The 13709-nt window shown below is 45.4% G+C and overlaps 1 protein-coding gene across 1 annotated transcript; it reads right to left on the bottom strand.

The window, feature by feature from the left end:
• Positions 1 to 1265: 1265 nt before the first annotated feature.
• On the bottom strand, positions 1266 to 4335 carry LOC311009115 (uncharacterized protein; the record flags this gene model as incomplete). The annotated part of the gene is made up of 3 exons (XM_084003088.1): positions 1266 to 2289; positions 2437 to 2496; positions 4313 to 4335. The coding sequence occupies 3 exons, from the start codon at positions 4333 to 4335 to the stop codon at positions 1677 to 1679; spliced, it is 696 nt and encodes a 231-aa protein (XP_083859214.1). The 3' UTR covers positions 1266 to 1676.
• Between the last annotated feature and the right edge of the window lie 9374 nt (positions 4336 to 13709).

Here is a 13709-nt window from a genome sequence, read left to right as displayed (position 1 = left end):
GTGTGGCATTTGTAGCTGCAGCTGTTGTAGGTGCTACTGTCGAAGGTGTGGCTGTTGTAGGTGCTGCTGTCGTAGGTGTGGCATTTGTAGCTGCAGCTGTTGCAGGTGATGCTGTCGTAGGTGTGGCATTTGTAGCTGCAGCTGTTGTAGGTGCAGCTGTTGTAGGTGCTGCTGTCGAAGGTGTGACTGTTGTAGGTGCAGCTGTTGTAGGTGCTGCTGTTGTAGGTGCTGCTGTCGTAGGTGTGGCATTTGTAGCTGCAGCTGTTGCAGGTGATGCTGTCGTAGGTGTGGCATTTGTAGCTGCAGCGGTTGTAGGTGCAGCTGTTGTAGGTGCTGCTGTCGTAGGTGTGACATTTGTAGCTGCAGCTGTTGTAGGTGCTGCTGTTGTAGGTGCTGCTGTCGTAGGTGTGGCATTTGTAGCTGCAGCTGTTGTAGGTGCTGCTGTTGTAGGTGCTGCTGTCATAGGTGTGGCATTTGTAGCTGCAGCTGTTGTAGGTGCTACTGTCGAAGGTGTGGCATTTGTAGCTGCAGCGGTTGTAGGTGCAGCTGTTGTAGGTGCTGCTGTCGTAGGTGTGACATTTGTAGCTGCAGCTGTTGTAGGTGCTGCTGTTGTAGGTGCTGCTGTCGTAGGTGTGGCATTTGTAGCTGCAGCTGTTGCAGGTGATGCTGTCGTAGGTGTGGCATTTGTAGCTGCAGCTGTTGTAGGTGCAGCTGTTGTAGGTGCTGCTGTCGTAGGTGTGGCATTTGTAGCTGCAGCTGTTGTAGGTGCTGCTGTTGTAGGTGCTGCTGTCGTAGGTGTGGCATTTGAAGCTGCTGCTGTTGTAGGTGCTGCTGTCGTAGGTGTGGCATTTGTAGCTGCAGCTGTTGCAGGTAATGCTGTCGTAGGTGTGGCATTTGTAGCTGCAGCTGTTGTAGGTGCTGCTGTTGTAGGTGCTGCTGTCATAGGTGTGGCATTTGTAGCTGCAGCTGTTGTAGGTGCTACTGTCGAAGGTGTGGCTGTTGTAGGTGCTGCTGTCGTAGGTGTGGCATTTGTAGCTGCAGCTGTTGCAGGTGATGCTGTCGTAGGTGTGGCATTTGTAGCTGCAGCTGTTGTAGGTGCAGCTGTTGTAGGTGCTGCTGTCGAAGGTGTGACTGTTGTAGGTGCAGCTGTTGTAGGTGCTGCTGTTGTAGGTGCTGCTGTCGTAGGTGTGGCATTTGTAGCTGCAGCTGTTGTAGGTGCTGCTGTTGTAGGTGCTGCTGTCGTAGGTGTGGCATTTGTAGCTGCAGCTGTTGCAGGTGATGCTGTCGTAGGTGTGGCATTTGTAGCTGCAGCTGTTGCAGGTGCTGCTGTCATAGGTGCGGCTGTTGTAGCTGCAGCTGTTGTAGGTGCTGCTGATGTAGGTGCTGCTGTCGTAGGTGTGGCATTTGTAGCTGCAGCTGTTGTAGGTGCAGCTGTTGTAGGTGCTGCTGTCGAAGGTGTGGCTGTTGTAGGTGCAGCTGTCGTAGGTGTGGCATTTGTAGCTGCAGCTTTTGTAGGTGCTGCTGATGTAGGTGCTGCTGTCGTAGGTGTGGCATTTGTAGCTGCAGCTGTTGTAGGTGCTGCTGTTGTAGGTGCTGCTGTCGTAGGTGTGGCATTTGTAGCTGCAGCTGTTGCAGGTGATGCTGTCGTAGGTGTGGCATTTGTAGCTGCAGCTGTTTTAGGTGCTGCTGTCGTAGGTGCAGCTGTTGTAGTTGCAGCTGTTGTAGGTGCTGCTGTTGTAGGTGCTGCTGTCATAGGTGTGGCATTTGTAGCTGCAGCTGTTGTAGGTGCTACTGTCGAAGGTGTGGCTGTTGTAGGTGCTGCTGTCGTAGGTGTGGCATTTGTAGCTGCAGCTGTTGCAGGTGATGCTGTCGTAGGTGTGGCATTTATAGCTGCAGCTGTTGTAGGTGCAGCTGTTGTAGGTGCTGCTGTCGAAGGTGTGACTGTTGTAGGTGCAGCTGTTGTAGGTGCTGCTGTCGTAGGTGTGGCATTTGTAGCTGCAGCTGTTGCAGGTGATGCTGTCGTAGGTGTGGCATTTGTAGCTGCAGCTGTTGTAGGTGCAGCTGTTGTAGGTGCTGCTGTTGTAGGTGCTGCTGTCGTAGGTGTGGCATTTGTAGCTGCAGCTGTTGCAGGTGCTGCTGTCATAGGTGCGGCTGTTGTAGCTGCAGCTGTTGTAGGTGCTGCTGATGTAGGTGCTGCTGTCGTAGGTGTGGCATTTGTAGCTGCAGCTGTTGTAGGTGCTGCTGTCGTAGGTGCTGCTGTTGTCGATTGTGCTGCTGTTGTAGGTAACACTAAAGGTAATAATAAAATGTCTTAAGTATGGGTAAGAAACATTGTTTAGATGTCAGCAAAAACTCGCACTTGAAGTGCAGTCTGGACCCTCCACCTTTTCCTTTATATTCCTTTGAGAACTTTCTTAATCAGTCAGACAGGCTTACCTATAAGAATCAGGAAAAGGGATATGATCCGTCCAACAACCATCTTGGTTTGTTTTGAATCTGTAAAATCAAAGAATCCTTCACAAACACAGCATTTTGAAAGATTTTGTGCTACCATTACTATTTATCAGAATTATTACTTTTTAAGTACATAGGCCTCCAACAATTTACAACAAGTAAATGTTTTCTGTTTACGTCTGTCCCATTTTCTTTTGAAATTAAACAGATCAAATGAAACTATATTAACTTATCTTTGCAAACTATTTTCAAACTGCAAATGATTGTATTCATCATAAATTATTTCTAGTCTTTTTAACTCCTGGCCGGTACAGCAAACATCCAAAGTGAAAGGGTTTGAAACAACTGTGACGATATGCAAAGTCGAAGTTCAAGGGGATTTTTCTGAATTGATTTTTGACTAACCTAATTTATAATGGAGACTTGTTTTTATTTCGAGTATTTTGAATATTCGGTTACAAAGAAATAAAAAATAAAAAAATAACTTTGTATTAAATGTCCCCATTATTTATTTATTTTTGTGTGTGTGTGTGTGTATTTTTAATTTTGAAGCAGCATAATCAAGCAATGTTGGGTTTTCATCAGCAGTAAAATAGCACAATCCTCTCCCTTTCCTTTGCGGATTGGAACTCCTGTGTGGGAGGCAAATGATATGGGACCTAAATTTGATAAATCCGGATTGTGCACACCTCACTGATTCGAATTCAAGTCGGGCCATGTGGTATGATCCGATACGAATGGGAACAAGAGCCAGTCTGAGAGTGCACAGACTTTACAGTATGTGAGAAAAGTTGCATTGAAAAGACAAGAGTAACCATGGTCTAAGACACAATATCAGTTATACGGTTTGGTCTCAAGACAGATATGAGACCGCTACAAGTGACCTGACATGAAGACTCCTATGTTGCATCAAAATTAGGTCTCACTTTAACTGACTATGTTATTTGTGGCGGCCAAAGAATACAACATACAAATTGTATTGTAAGATAAAAGATTGCATTTCAAACATCGTCAATAAAAAGTTTGTAAAATATTTTATTAAATAATATCATATAGTTATAGAGAAGCTTGAAGCAATCTGCATTTTACATTGTATGTTAACGCAGATATACTCTTTGGCCGAAACAGAAATTATTCATACACCTGTTTATCATAGAAAACCAGATATTTTACCTAGGACAAAGCTATATAAAATATATTTACACTGAATGAAGAGACCACCTGTTAACAGCTTAAAAATCAATCAGTACAAAAAAAACTGAATATAGTGAAACATATTTTACAATTGAATAAAAATACCTACAGAATGTTGATGCAAAAATGTACTTACCCCAAGCAATAGTCAGGAATTATAAATAACGTCTTAGATTTGCATTCTTTTAAAACGTATTCTGAAGCTCCTTATGTTCCTCTATCTTGGTCTAGTCGGATGCTGTTTGTCCAGGTGTTATATAGCAGCAAAGTATGAGGAGGAAAGGAAACAAAAAAAAAACAAAAAAAAGAAACTGCTCACACAATCTTCAGGTTCATGACTTGGTTCAGTAACTAGACACTCATGAGCATTGTTGTGTATGCATTCCACTCAAGTGAACTAACCAGATATCATAATCTTAGAATCTATGCAGGTAGAGCTGCGAGATTATTGCCAAATCATATACTGGGCACTGCCACGCTGGCTATTGTCCTTGTTCTTATTAGTTGACCAGACCAGGGCACATTGGTGTGCCTGTAAATTATTGTTATCTCCTTCATTCAGAGTTCATTAAAAGTCATGTGAAATACATGATAGTGAAATAATACAAAGGTAAGACAACACAATTGTGTTTAAAACCATAATCCAAACTTAGTACTGACTCACCTTGTGTTCTGCTTGACATTCATAGATAATCAAATTGGTGGGGGTTACTTCAAAATACACACACTTTATGTGACTTCAACACAACTTCCTGCATCTTATGTGATCCAGGACATTAAGATCACACATGTTACACAGACATACAGTATGACATATATTATAAATTATTCATTAATCTTACCCTAATAAGCAGACACTGGCTATGGCTATTTGGGAGTATAGTCCTCAATACAAATTCCACACAAAGACAAAAGAAAAAATAAATAGTGACAGAGCATGACACAGCATCTATAGGCATGAGTAATTTCTTTATTTGAAGTGCTATTATTTGCAGTATATGAATCTGTGTTGCAGTCACTGTTTCTTCTGAGGAATTTGTCAGCGCTGATACATTATGCACCAATATGGAAGCACCAGACCCACAAAAGATGAATTTCCAACTCCATCCAAATGAGAAGTGCTAGGGTTTACCACCGAAGATTCTGAAGTTGGTTGGCTTGTGGCCATATCAGATGACAGAATGATTAAGTATGTCTTTAATTGGCAGCAGCTATATTTTGACTTTGACACTCCCATGGTTTCCTTTTTACTCTTGAATCTAGATATTCTCACCCGTATCGAAGATAATCTATTTGACTCCTTGTTTGAAGGTCTTTGTTTGTTCCATTGTGTGCGTGTGTCTGTGTGTGTGTGTGTGTGTGTGTGTGTGTGTGTGTGTGTGTGTCCTTGAATGGATGAGTTCTTGAAATTCAACTGAACTCTGACACTGTAGTGGTCAAAGCATTCGTTGAGTTAATTGCAGGAATCTGAGTAGGTGGTGGACCAGTCCTGAGGTGGTACAGGCTTTATATCTTTACACAGTTATTAACATTAAAGTTCAAGATAGCTTCAGTGTCATTCATTTTCTTGTAAAAAAAAAAAGTTGGGAGAATTTGTTATTCATTTTCATGGCTATTTAAGTTCGAAGCACAATTTAACAGATTACTGTGACAATGTAATTCATGAGATCTGGTGTGCATGTAAATGGTTAACGGACCTGCATTTATATAGTGCTTTTCTAGCTAATTAGCTACTCAATGCGCTTTACACTCTATTCAGTCACTCTTACCCGTTCACACACACATTCATGCTTCACTGATGGCAGAGGAGCCACCTGCACATCAGGAGCTAACACATTCATACACATTCACACGCCGATGGTACAGCCTTCGAGGGCAATTTGGGGATCAATATCTCGCCCGATGACACTTCGGCATGTAGACCGGAGGAGATGGTACATGCCTGACGTTGCTTTCGATTCGGTCTACATGGAGTCTTGTCATGGAACAGTTGACTACAGTGTAGCCTGACTCAACTGACAGCCAGTTGATAAATAATTCATGTTAATACAATGAGGGGTTGTTGAACATATTGTATTTCTTATATTTGGAAATATATTTTACAGTTTAGTTTCACAAAGTACAAAATCAGCATTGATTTAATACAGTGGGTTAAAAGAAGATCATCTTGGTTTTGTTTTGTCACATTCCTCTGCTTGTTGCACCACAACAATCACCGTCAATGGATTGTCCTCATCACGAGTAGAATACAAAGGCAATGTGTTTGACACAGTGGGAGTGGTCAATCCCATTTTAGCATTGACCCAACCTGTTTTCAGAAGTAAATTCTTTTTTTTTTTGGTGGGTGGGGGCAAGAGATGTCAGATTACTTACACCTGGTGTGTATCTCATCAAAGGAACTTCCTGATCCCATGAGGCCAACATGTGATTTACTAGGTAGTTGTCACTTACTAGGAACTAAGTATAAATAACCACATTGGCACACTTTCAGATACAGTCACAAGGAAATATTTATCAGGTTCGTAAATCTAACTGCATCAAGGAAGTGTATTTTTCAGATAACAGTTTTGTAACACAATGTTTTATAATGTCATGAAATATGTTTTCACATTTTTGTCATAACTATATGAACTTTTAAATGCTCTCTTTTTATGAGTTCATGCATATGACTTCTCCATTTCCCCCCCAAAAAAGCTGAGATTTTCCATTGAAGTTCATAGTCATTGCATTAAGTATATGGTATGCTGTTAGAAATGCATATTGGTCAAGCTCCCACACATTTTATAAATTAACTGCAAGCAGACAATTTACATGCAAATGGAAAAATGTGTCCACTCTGTCATGGACAATTTCAAAGCAGAGTAAATACATTGTAATTACATAGTGGAGGAGGACTATCGGTCGGCCTCGAGGAAATTCTGGCAAACCATCCGGCGCCTTAGGAAGGGGAAGCAGCCCTCCACCAACACTGTTTACGGTGGAGGTGGGGAGCTGCTGACTTCGACTGGGGATATCGTCGGGCGGTGGAAGGAATACTTCGAGGATCTCCTCAACCCCACTGACACGTCTCCCATTGGGGAAGCAGAGGCTGGAGACTCAGAGGTTCATCCACCCATTACACGGGCTGAAGTCACCGAGGTAGTTAAGAAGCTCCCCGGTGGCAAGGCACCGGGGGTGGATGAGATCCACCCTGAGTACCTCAAGTCTCTGGATGTTGTGGGGCTGTCTTGGTTGACACGTCTCTGCAACATCGCGTGGCAGTTGGGGACAGTGCCTCTGGACTGGCAGACCGGGGTGGTGGTCCCTCTATTCAAAAAGGGGGACCGGAGGGTGTGTTCCAACTATCGGGGGATCACACTTCTCAGCCTCCCCGGGAAAGTCTATTCCAGGGTGCTGGAGAGGAGAATTAGGCCGATAGTCGAACCTCGGATTCAGGAGGAACAATGCGGTTTTCGTCCTGGCCGTGGAACACTGGACCAGCTCTATACCCTCCGCAGGGTGCTCGAGGGTTCATGGGAGTTTGCCCAACCAGTCCACATGTGTTTTGTGGACTTGGAGAAGGCATTCGACCGTGTCCCTCGTGGCATTCTGTGGGGGGTACTTCGGGAGTACGGGGTCAGGGGCCCTCTGCTAAGGGCTGTTCGGTCCCTGTATGACCGGAGCAGGAGCTTGGTTCGCATTGCCGGCAGTAAGTCAGACCTGTTCCAGGTGCATGTTGGACTCCGGCAGGGCTGCCCTTTGTCACCGGTCCTGTTCATTATTTTTATGGACAGGATTTCTAGGCGCAGCCGTGGGCCGAAGGGGATCTGGTTCGGGAGCCACTGGATTTCATCCCTGCTTTTTGCGGACGATGTGGTCTTGTTGGCTCCTTCGAGCCAGGACCTCCAGCATGTCCTGGGGCGGTTTGCAGCCGAGTGTGAAGCAGCCGGGATGAGGATTAGCACCTCCAAATCTGAGGCCATGGTTCTCGACCGGAAAAAGGTGGCTTGCTCCCTCCAGGTCGGGGGGGAGTTCCTGCCTCAAGTGGAGGAGTTTAAGTATCTTGGGGTCTTGTTCACGAGTGAGGGAAGGATGGAACGCGAGATTGACAGGCGGATCGGTGCAGCGGCTGCAGTAATGCGGTCGCTGTATCGGTCCGTCGTGGTAAAGAGAGAGCTAAGCCGAAAGGCGAAGCTCTCGGTTTACCGGTCAATCTACGTTCCTACCCTCACCTATGGTCATGAACTTTGGGTCATGACCGAAAGAATAAGATCCCGGATACAAGCGGCCGAAATGAGCTTCCTCCGCAGGGTGGCGGGGCGCTCCCTTAGAGATAGGGTGAGGAGCTCCGTCACACGGGGGGAGCTCGGAGTAGAGCCGCTGCTCCTCCACATCGAGAGGAGCCAGTTGAGGTGGCTCGGGCATCTGCATCGGATGCCCCCTGGACGCCTCCCTCGGGAGGTGTTCCAGGCATGCCCCACCGGGAGGAGACCCCGAGGAAGACCCAGGACACGCTGGAGTGACTATGTCACCCGGCTGGCCTGGGAACGCCTTGGGGTCCTCCCGGAGAAGCTGGGGGAAGTGTCCGGGGAGAGGGAAGTCTGGGCGTCCCTGCTCAGACAGCTGCCCCCGCGACCCGGTACCGGATAAGCGGAAGAAAATGGATGGATGGATGGATGGATAATTACATAGTGATTATAAAATGTGCATTTTCAGAAAGGTATTTAGTCACTTTCTCAACAATATATTTTAGTAAATGGGAAAGGTATTTGGATAATAATGAAATTATGGTAAACTATTTGTTTCTCTATAAAATCTGCGAGAGTTGCACTTTCTTTTCTAAATAAAATCTAACAACAAAGATATCTGGTCAAACATTCTGTACAGAGCGCTTGTTCAGAGCCTGTGGTTCTGGTATTAGGCAAAGTATCTGCCAGTCATGGTACCAACAGATGTCGTCCCGAAAACTTGGCCAGCGGAACTTGTTTATGCCACAGACAAGACGGTTGCAGAAGTGGGGCGTCAGTTTATTTTGAAAAGTGCTGGGGACAATAACCATATACTGGAGTTTGTTTTGAGGGGTGCTGGGTAGGCTGTTCCGTTAGTTTTGACTTTTGTTAACACTAGAGGTGACCCCGAATAGTCGTTGATTGGATTCGGAGGAGTCTCATTCACTGTTCATCAAATCATCGCAAAATGTGGTTATGAAAAAAAGACCGTACTATTCTGACTCCATAGGGGTACTCACTGCTGCTACATACACTCAACAAAAATATAAACGCAACACTTTTGTTTTTGCTCCCATTTTTCATGAGATGGACTTAAAGATCTAAAATTCATTCCAGATACACAATATTACCATTTCTCTCAAACATTGTTCACAAATCTGTCTAAATGTGTGATAGTGAGCACTTCTGCTTTGCTGAGATAATCCATCCCACCTCACAGGTGTGCCACATCAAGATGCTGATCTGACATCATGATTAGTGCACAGGTGTACCTTATACTGCCCACAATAAAAGGCCACTCTGAAATGTGCAGTTTTGTCTCACAGCAAAATGCCACAGATGCCACAAGCATTGAGGGAGCGTGCAATTGGCATGCTGACAGCAGGAATGTCAACCAGATCTGTTGCTCGTGCATTGAATGTTCATTTCTCCACCATAAGCCGTCTCCAAAGGCATTTCAGAGAATATGGCAGTACATCCAACCGGCCTCACAACCGCAGACCACGTGTAACCACACCAGCCCAGGACCTCCACATCCAGCAGGTTCACCTCCAAGAACGTCTGAGACCAGCCACTCAGACAGCTGCTGAAACAATTGGTTTGCATAACCAAACAATTTCTGCACAAACTGTCAGAAACCATCTCAGGGAAGCTCAACTGCATGCTCGTCGTCCTCATCGGGGTCTTGACCTGACTCCAGCTCGTCGCCGTAACAGACTTGAGTGGGCAAATGCTCACATTCGATGGCGTCTGGCACATTGGAGAGGTGTTCTCTTCACGGATGAATCTCGGTTTACATTGTTCAGGGCAGATGGCAGACAGCGTGTGTGGCGTCGTGTGGGTGAGCGCTTTGCTGATGTCAATGTTGTGGATCGAGTGGCCCATGGTGGTGGTAGGGTTATGGTATGGGCAGGCATCTGTTGTGGACGAAGAACACAGGTGCATTTTATTGATGGCATTTTGAATGCACAGAGATACCGTGATGAGATCCTGAGGCCCATTGTTGTGCCATACATCCATGAACATCACCTCATGTTTCAGCAAGATAATGCACGGCCCCATGTTGCAAGGATCTGTACACAATTCTTGGAAGCTGAAAATGTCCCAGTTCTTGCATGGCCAGCATACTCACCGGACATGTCACCCATTGAGCATGTTTGGGATGTGCTTGACCGGCGTATACGACAGCGTGTACCAGTTCCCACTAATATCCAGCAACTTCGCACAGCCATTGAAGAGGAGTGGACCAACATTCCACAGGCCACAATTGAGAATCTGATAAACTCTATGCGAAGAAGATGTGTTGCACTGCATGAGGCAAATGGTGGTCACACCAGATACTGACTGGTTCTGAGTCCCCAGACCCCCAATAAAGCAAAAAAATGCACATTTCAGGGTGGCCTTTTATTGTGGACAGTCTAAGGCACACCTGTGCACTAAACGTGATGTCAGATCAGCATCTTGATGTGGCACACCTGTGAGGTGGGATGGATTATCTCAGCAAAGCAGAAGTGCTCACTATCACACATTTAGACTGATTTGTGAACAATGTTTGAGAGAAATGGTAATATTGTGTATCTGGAATGCATTTTAGATCTTTAAGTCCATCTCATGAAAAATGGGAGCAAAAACAAAAGTGTTGCGTTTATATTTTTGTTGAGTGTATAATGGCCGCGTTTCCCAGATTCGATCGTTCTTAAGGACTTACGAAGGCTCTTAAGAAGGGTTCGGCTAAGAAGGAGCGCTAAGATACGGCTGTTTCCCAGACGCGTTCTTAACTGCCTTCTTAGGAGAACCTTAAGATCAAGCCAAAGAAGCTTCTTAAGAAGCTCTTAGTGGGAGCTGTCCACCGCGGTGGTGCTGAAACTGAATCAATCGATGCCAGGCTAATCCATCACCCACCTCTTTATCAGCGCATAAGTCACACACAGCGCCCCGTGGTCCCCCCGACACAGGTGCAATTAGGCTACACATGTATCGGGTGCGGGTGGGTGTGTGGGGAGGGGGTTGTGTGTGTGCCAACAGGTGTATCCAAGTAGTAATCAAGCCCATTAGCGCATATATACCCCCGTGGATATAAGCACACACATGTGAGAATGGAAGAAAGCAGCAGCAAGCGAACCAAGCGGGCACCGGCGTTCACCGCGGAGGAGATGGGCGTAGTGCTTCCTACCGATCCAGCATGGATCCACCAGGGAGGGATTGTGGATTGGAACGAGGGTGCCATCCACCACACCGATCACCGGGGGATCCCAGCCACTGCGTGGAACCCTTGGTGGACCTGGCGGACCTCGTCTCGTGTGGTGGGCATCTTTATGTGGGTCCGGGCATGACGCAGGAGAATCGGTGTCACAGCTGCCACACTCCGTGACACCGATGCCTTGCTGAGGCCGGTGCCGTCCCCCACCACCTCCAGGAAGCTCCTTATTGCAGCCATGGTTTCTCACACGCGCGGACTTTGGCAACGCCTTTATATAGAGTAGCAGGTGGAGCCTCTCTGGATGAGGTTCAGCTGAGTTCAATTACATCTGTTTCCTTGATATCTGTGAAATGCCACAGGGTTGTTGATGTGTTTTTATGTGTAGTACTATAAACTCATATATGCAGATGTGTGTGGAAAACTTAAACGTGTAATTAAATGAAAAGTTTTTTGTTTTTTTTAGCGCATTACAACATTGAGCATTGTTTGTTTATTATTTCGAAAAGTGGAGAATATAAATTTCCCTGACGCGGCTTGATCACTGAGCATTTCGTCGCTAAGAAGGCTGTTAAGAGTGGGTCAGCTCGATCTTACGTTTCCTTCTTAGTGAAAGATCTTCTTAGGCTAAGAGCGACTCTGGGAAACACATCCTTCTTTCACAGCGTTCTTAAGAGCGCTCCAAAGACGGTCTTAGCACTTAAGAGCTTCTTAACGAATCTGGGAAACGCGGCCAATTTCTTTGACTTGTAATAGCCTATAGCCTTTTTTGATACAAATTAAGTGATTAATGTGCATTGGAGGTCCTGAAAGAAAAACAAAACAACAGCGCTGTCCATGGTGCTGTGATCGACCCCTGAACCGACTAAGCCCTGATGCTCATGGCCCCACCCCCAGCCCCCACCTCTGCTGTAAAGGCTAATAAAATCATAGAAGGTCATATGACCGTTGTAGATAGAAGGAAAAAAATAGAAGGAAAAGACAAATTTGGGTTATCTGAGTGGTTAATTGTAATATCCATTACTAGTTTGATCATGTTTTTATTTAAAATAGGGTCTGTGAATATAATTTCCTCATTTATTGATGCAGTCATTTGGGTACTTAATGATCAGTAAAACAAGATGCCTCGAGTCCATATTTATGTTTCTTCAGTACCTATGGCTGATGGTTTGACTAATTTTAAATAAAATATTGCCCACCCCTGTGTTATTACAGTAACACTGGTGCACGTTGTGCGCAAATGATGCGCTGAGGTCCGGGTTGTTAGCGGAGCTGTCCATGGTGCTGATCGGCCTCCATGACGATGCGTCGCAACAGGGCTCTGGGTCAGAGAGGCTTATGTATTTGCCACTTTCTTTTATTTTTGCCACCTGATTCTCTGTTTGTGTACACTTTTGTTATCGTGCTTATGACACGCACTGTCCCCTGCAGATTGGCAGCCGACTTAGACAAAGAATTACCGTAAATTACCAAATAATAGCCGGGTTTCAATTAATTGCCGGGTTCCCTTTAAATGCCGGGTGCAGGTGTATATTTTGATAAATAACCGCCGGTTCCAAATAAATGCCGAGTCTAATTATTATTATTTGTTTAAATCAAGGAAAAAGACGTGTCCACTGACACTGCACGTTTTTCTTCTTCGCCTTTTTCACGTATTGTGCTTTCTGTCAGTCAATATCACACTGATGATCGCCATGGCTCCGGTGCAGCAAAAAAGTACGACTTGAAATTCAAACTTTCTGTCTTAAAATATGCAGAGGAGGAGCAGCCGCTAGACGTTTCTCTGTCGACCAGAAGAGAGTGAGACATTGGCGAAAAAATTAAACGGAGCTTCAGCGTCTGTCCGAGGAGGACAGCAACAGGGCCAGGATGCCTGGTGGAGGTGAAGAAGGCTAGCGAGGAGCTGGAGATAAACATGCGGGGATGGGTTATCAGCAAACGGGTACGCCACGAGAGAGTGTCCCGCAAAATGATCAGGGCGATGATGAAACAAATGTACGCCACCGTGAGTGACAGCAGAGATGAGGAGTTTGCCGCGAGTGCTGGTTGGATAAATCGTTTCCTCCGCCGCAACAACTTCACTTGCAGAAGACGAACAACTATTGACCAGAAGGATGCCAGAGAATTCACCGAGAAGCTGGAGAAGTTTGTGACATTTTCATCCCGGATTTTTGAGAGGAAGGAATTAAACGCCTGGTCCAAATAAACGCCTGGTCCCAAATAAACGCCTGGTCTGTTAAGTGATTGAAACAAATAAACGCCTGGTCCCAAATAAATTAGAAATTAGCAAAAGCGAGAAAACGTATCGTCCTTAAGTAAATAAGTGAATCTGTCAAGGCATCATGCCGACAATGCAGCCTGTGGCGTTTGAACACACCTCCAAGACACAAAAAAGCGACTGTGTGGTTCTTTTAACGGTTTAATTTCCCAAAGCAGGTGAAAACACAGACACACTTGATTACATAATAGTAATACATTTCAAAAATAACGAAAAAGCCATCAAATTAACGAACTGAATAATCCAAAATCCATAAACAACAGTGGCCGCGTTTCCCAGGGCCGCGTTTCCCAGATTCGTTAAGAAGCTCTTAAGTGCTAAGACCGTCTTTGGAGCGCTCTTAAGAACGCTGTGAAGGATGTGTTTCCCAGAGTCGCTC

This window comes from Eutrigla gurnardus, assembly GCF_963514095.1.
Source record: "Eutrigla gurnardus genome assembly, chromosome: 23".
Taxonomy (NCBI): Eukaryota; Metazoa; Chordata; class Actinopteri; order Perciformes; family Triglidae; genus Eutrigla; species Eutrigla gurnardus.
Note: the sequence above shows the minus strand (reverse complement) of the source record. Positions and strands in the feature narration are given on the sequence as shown.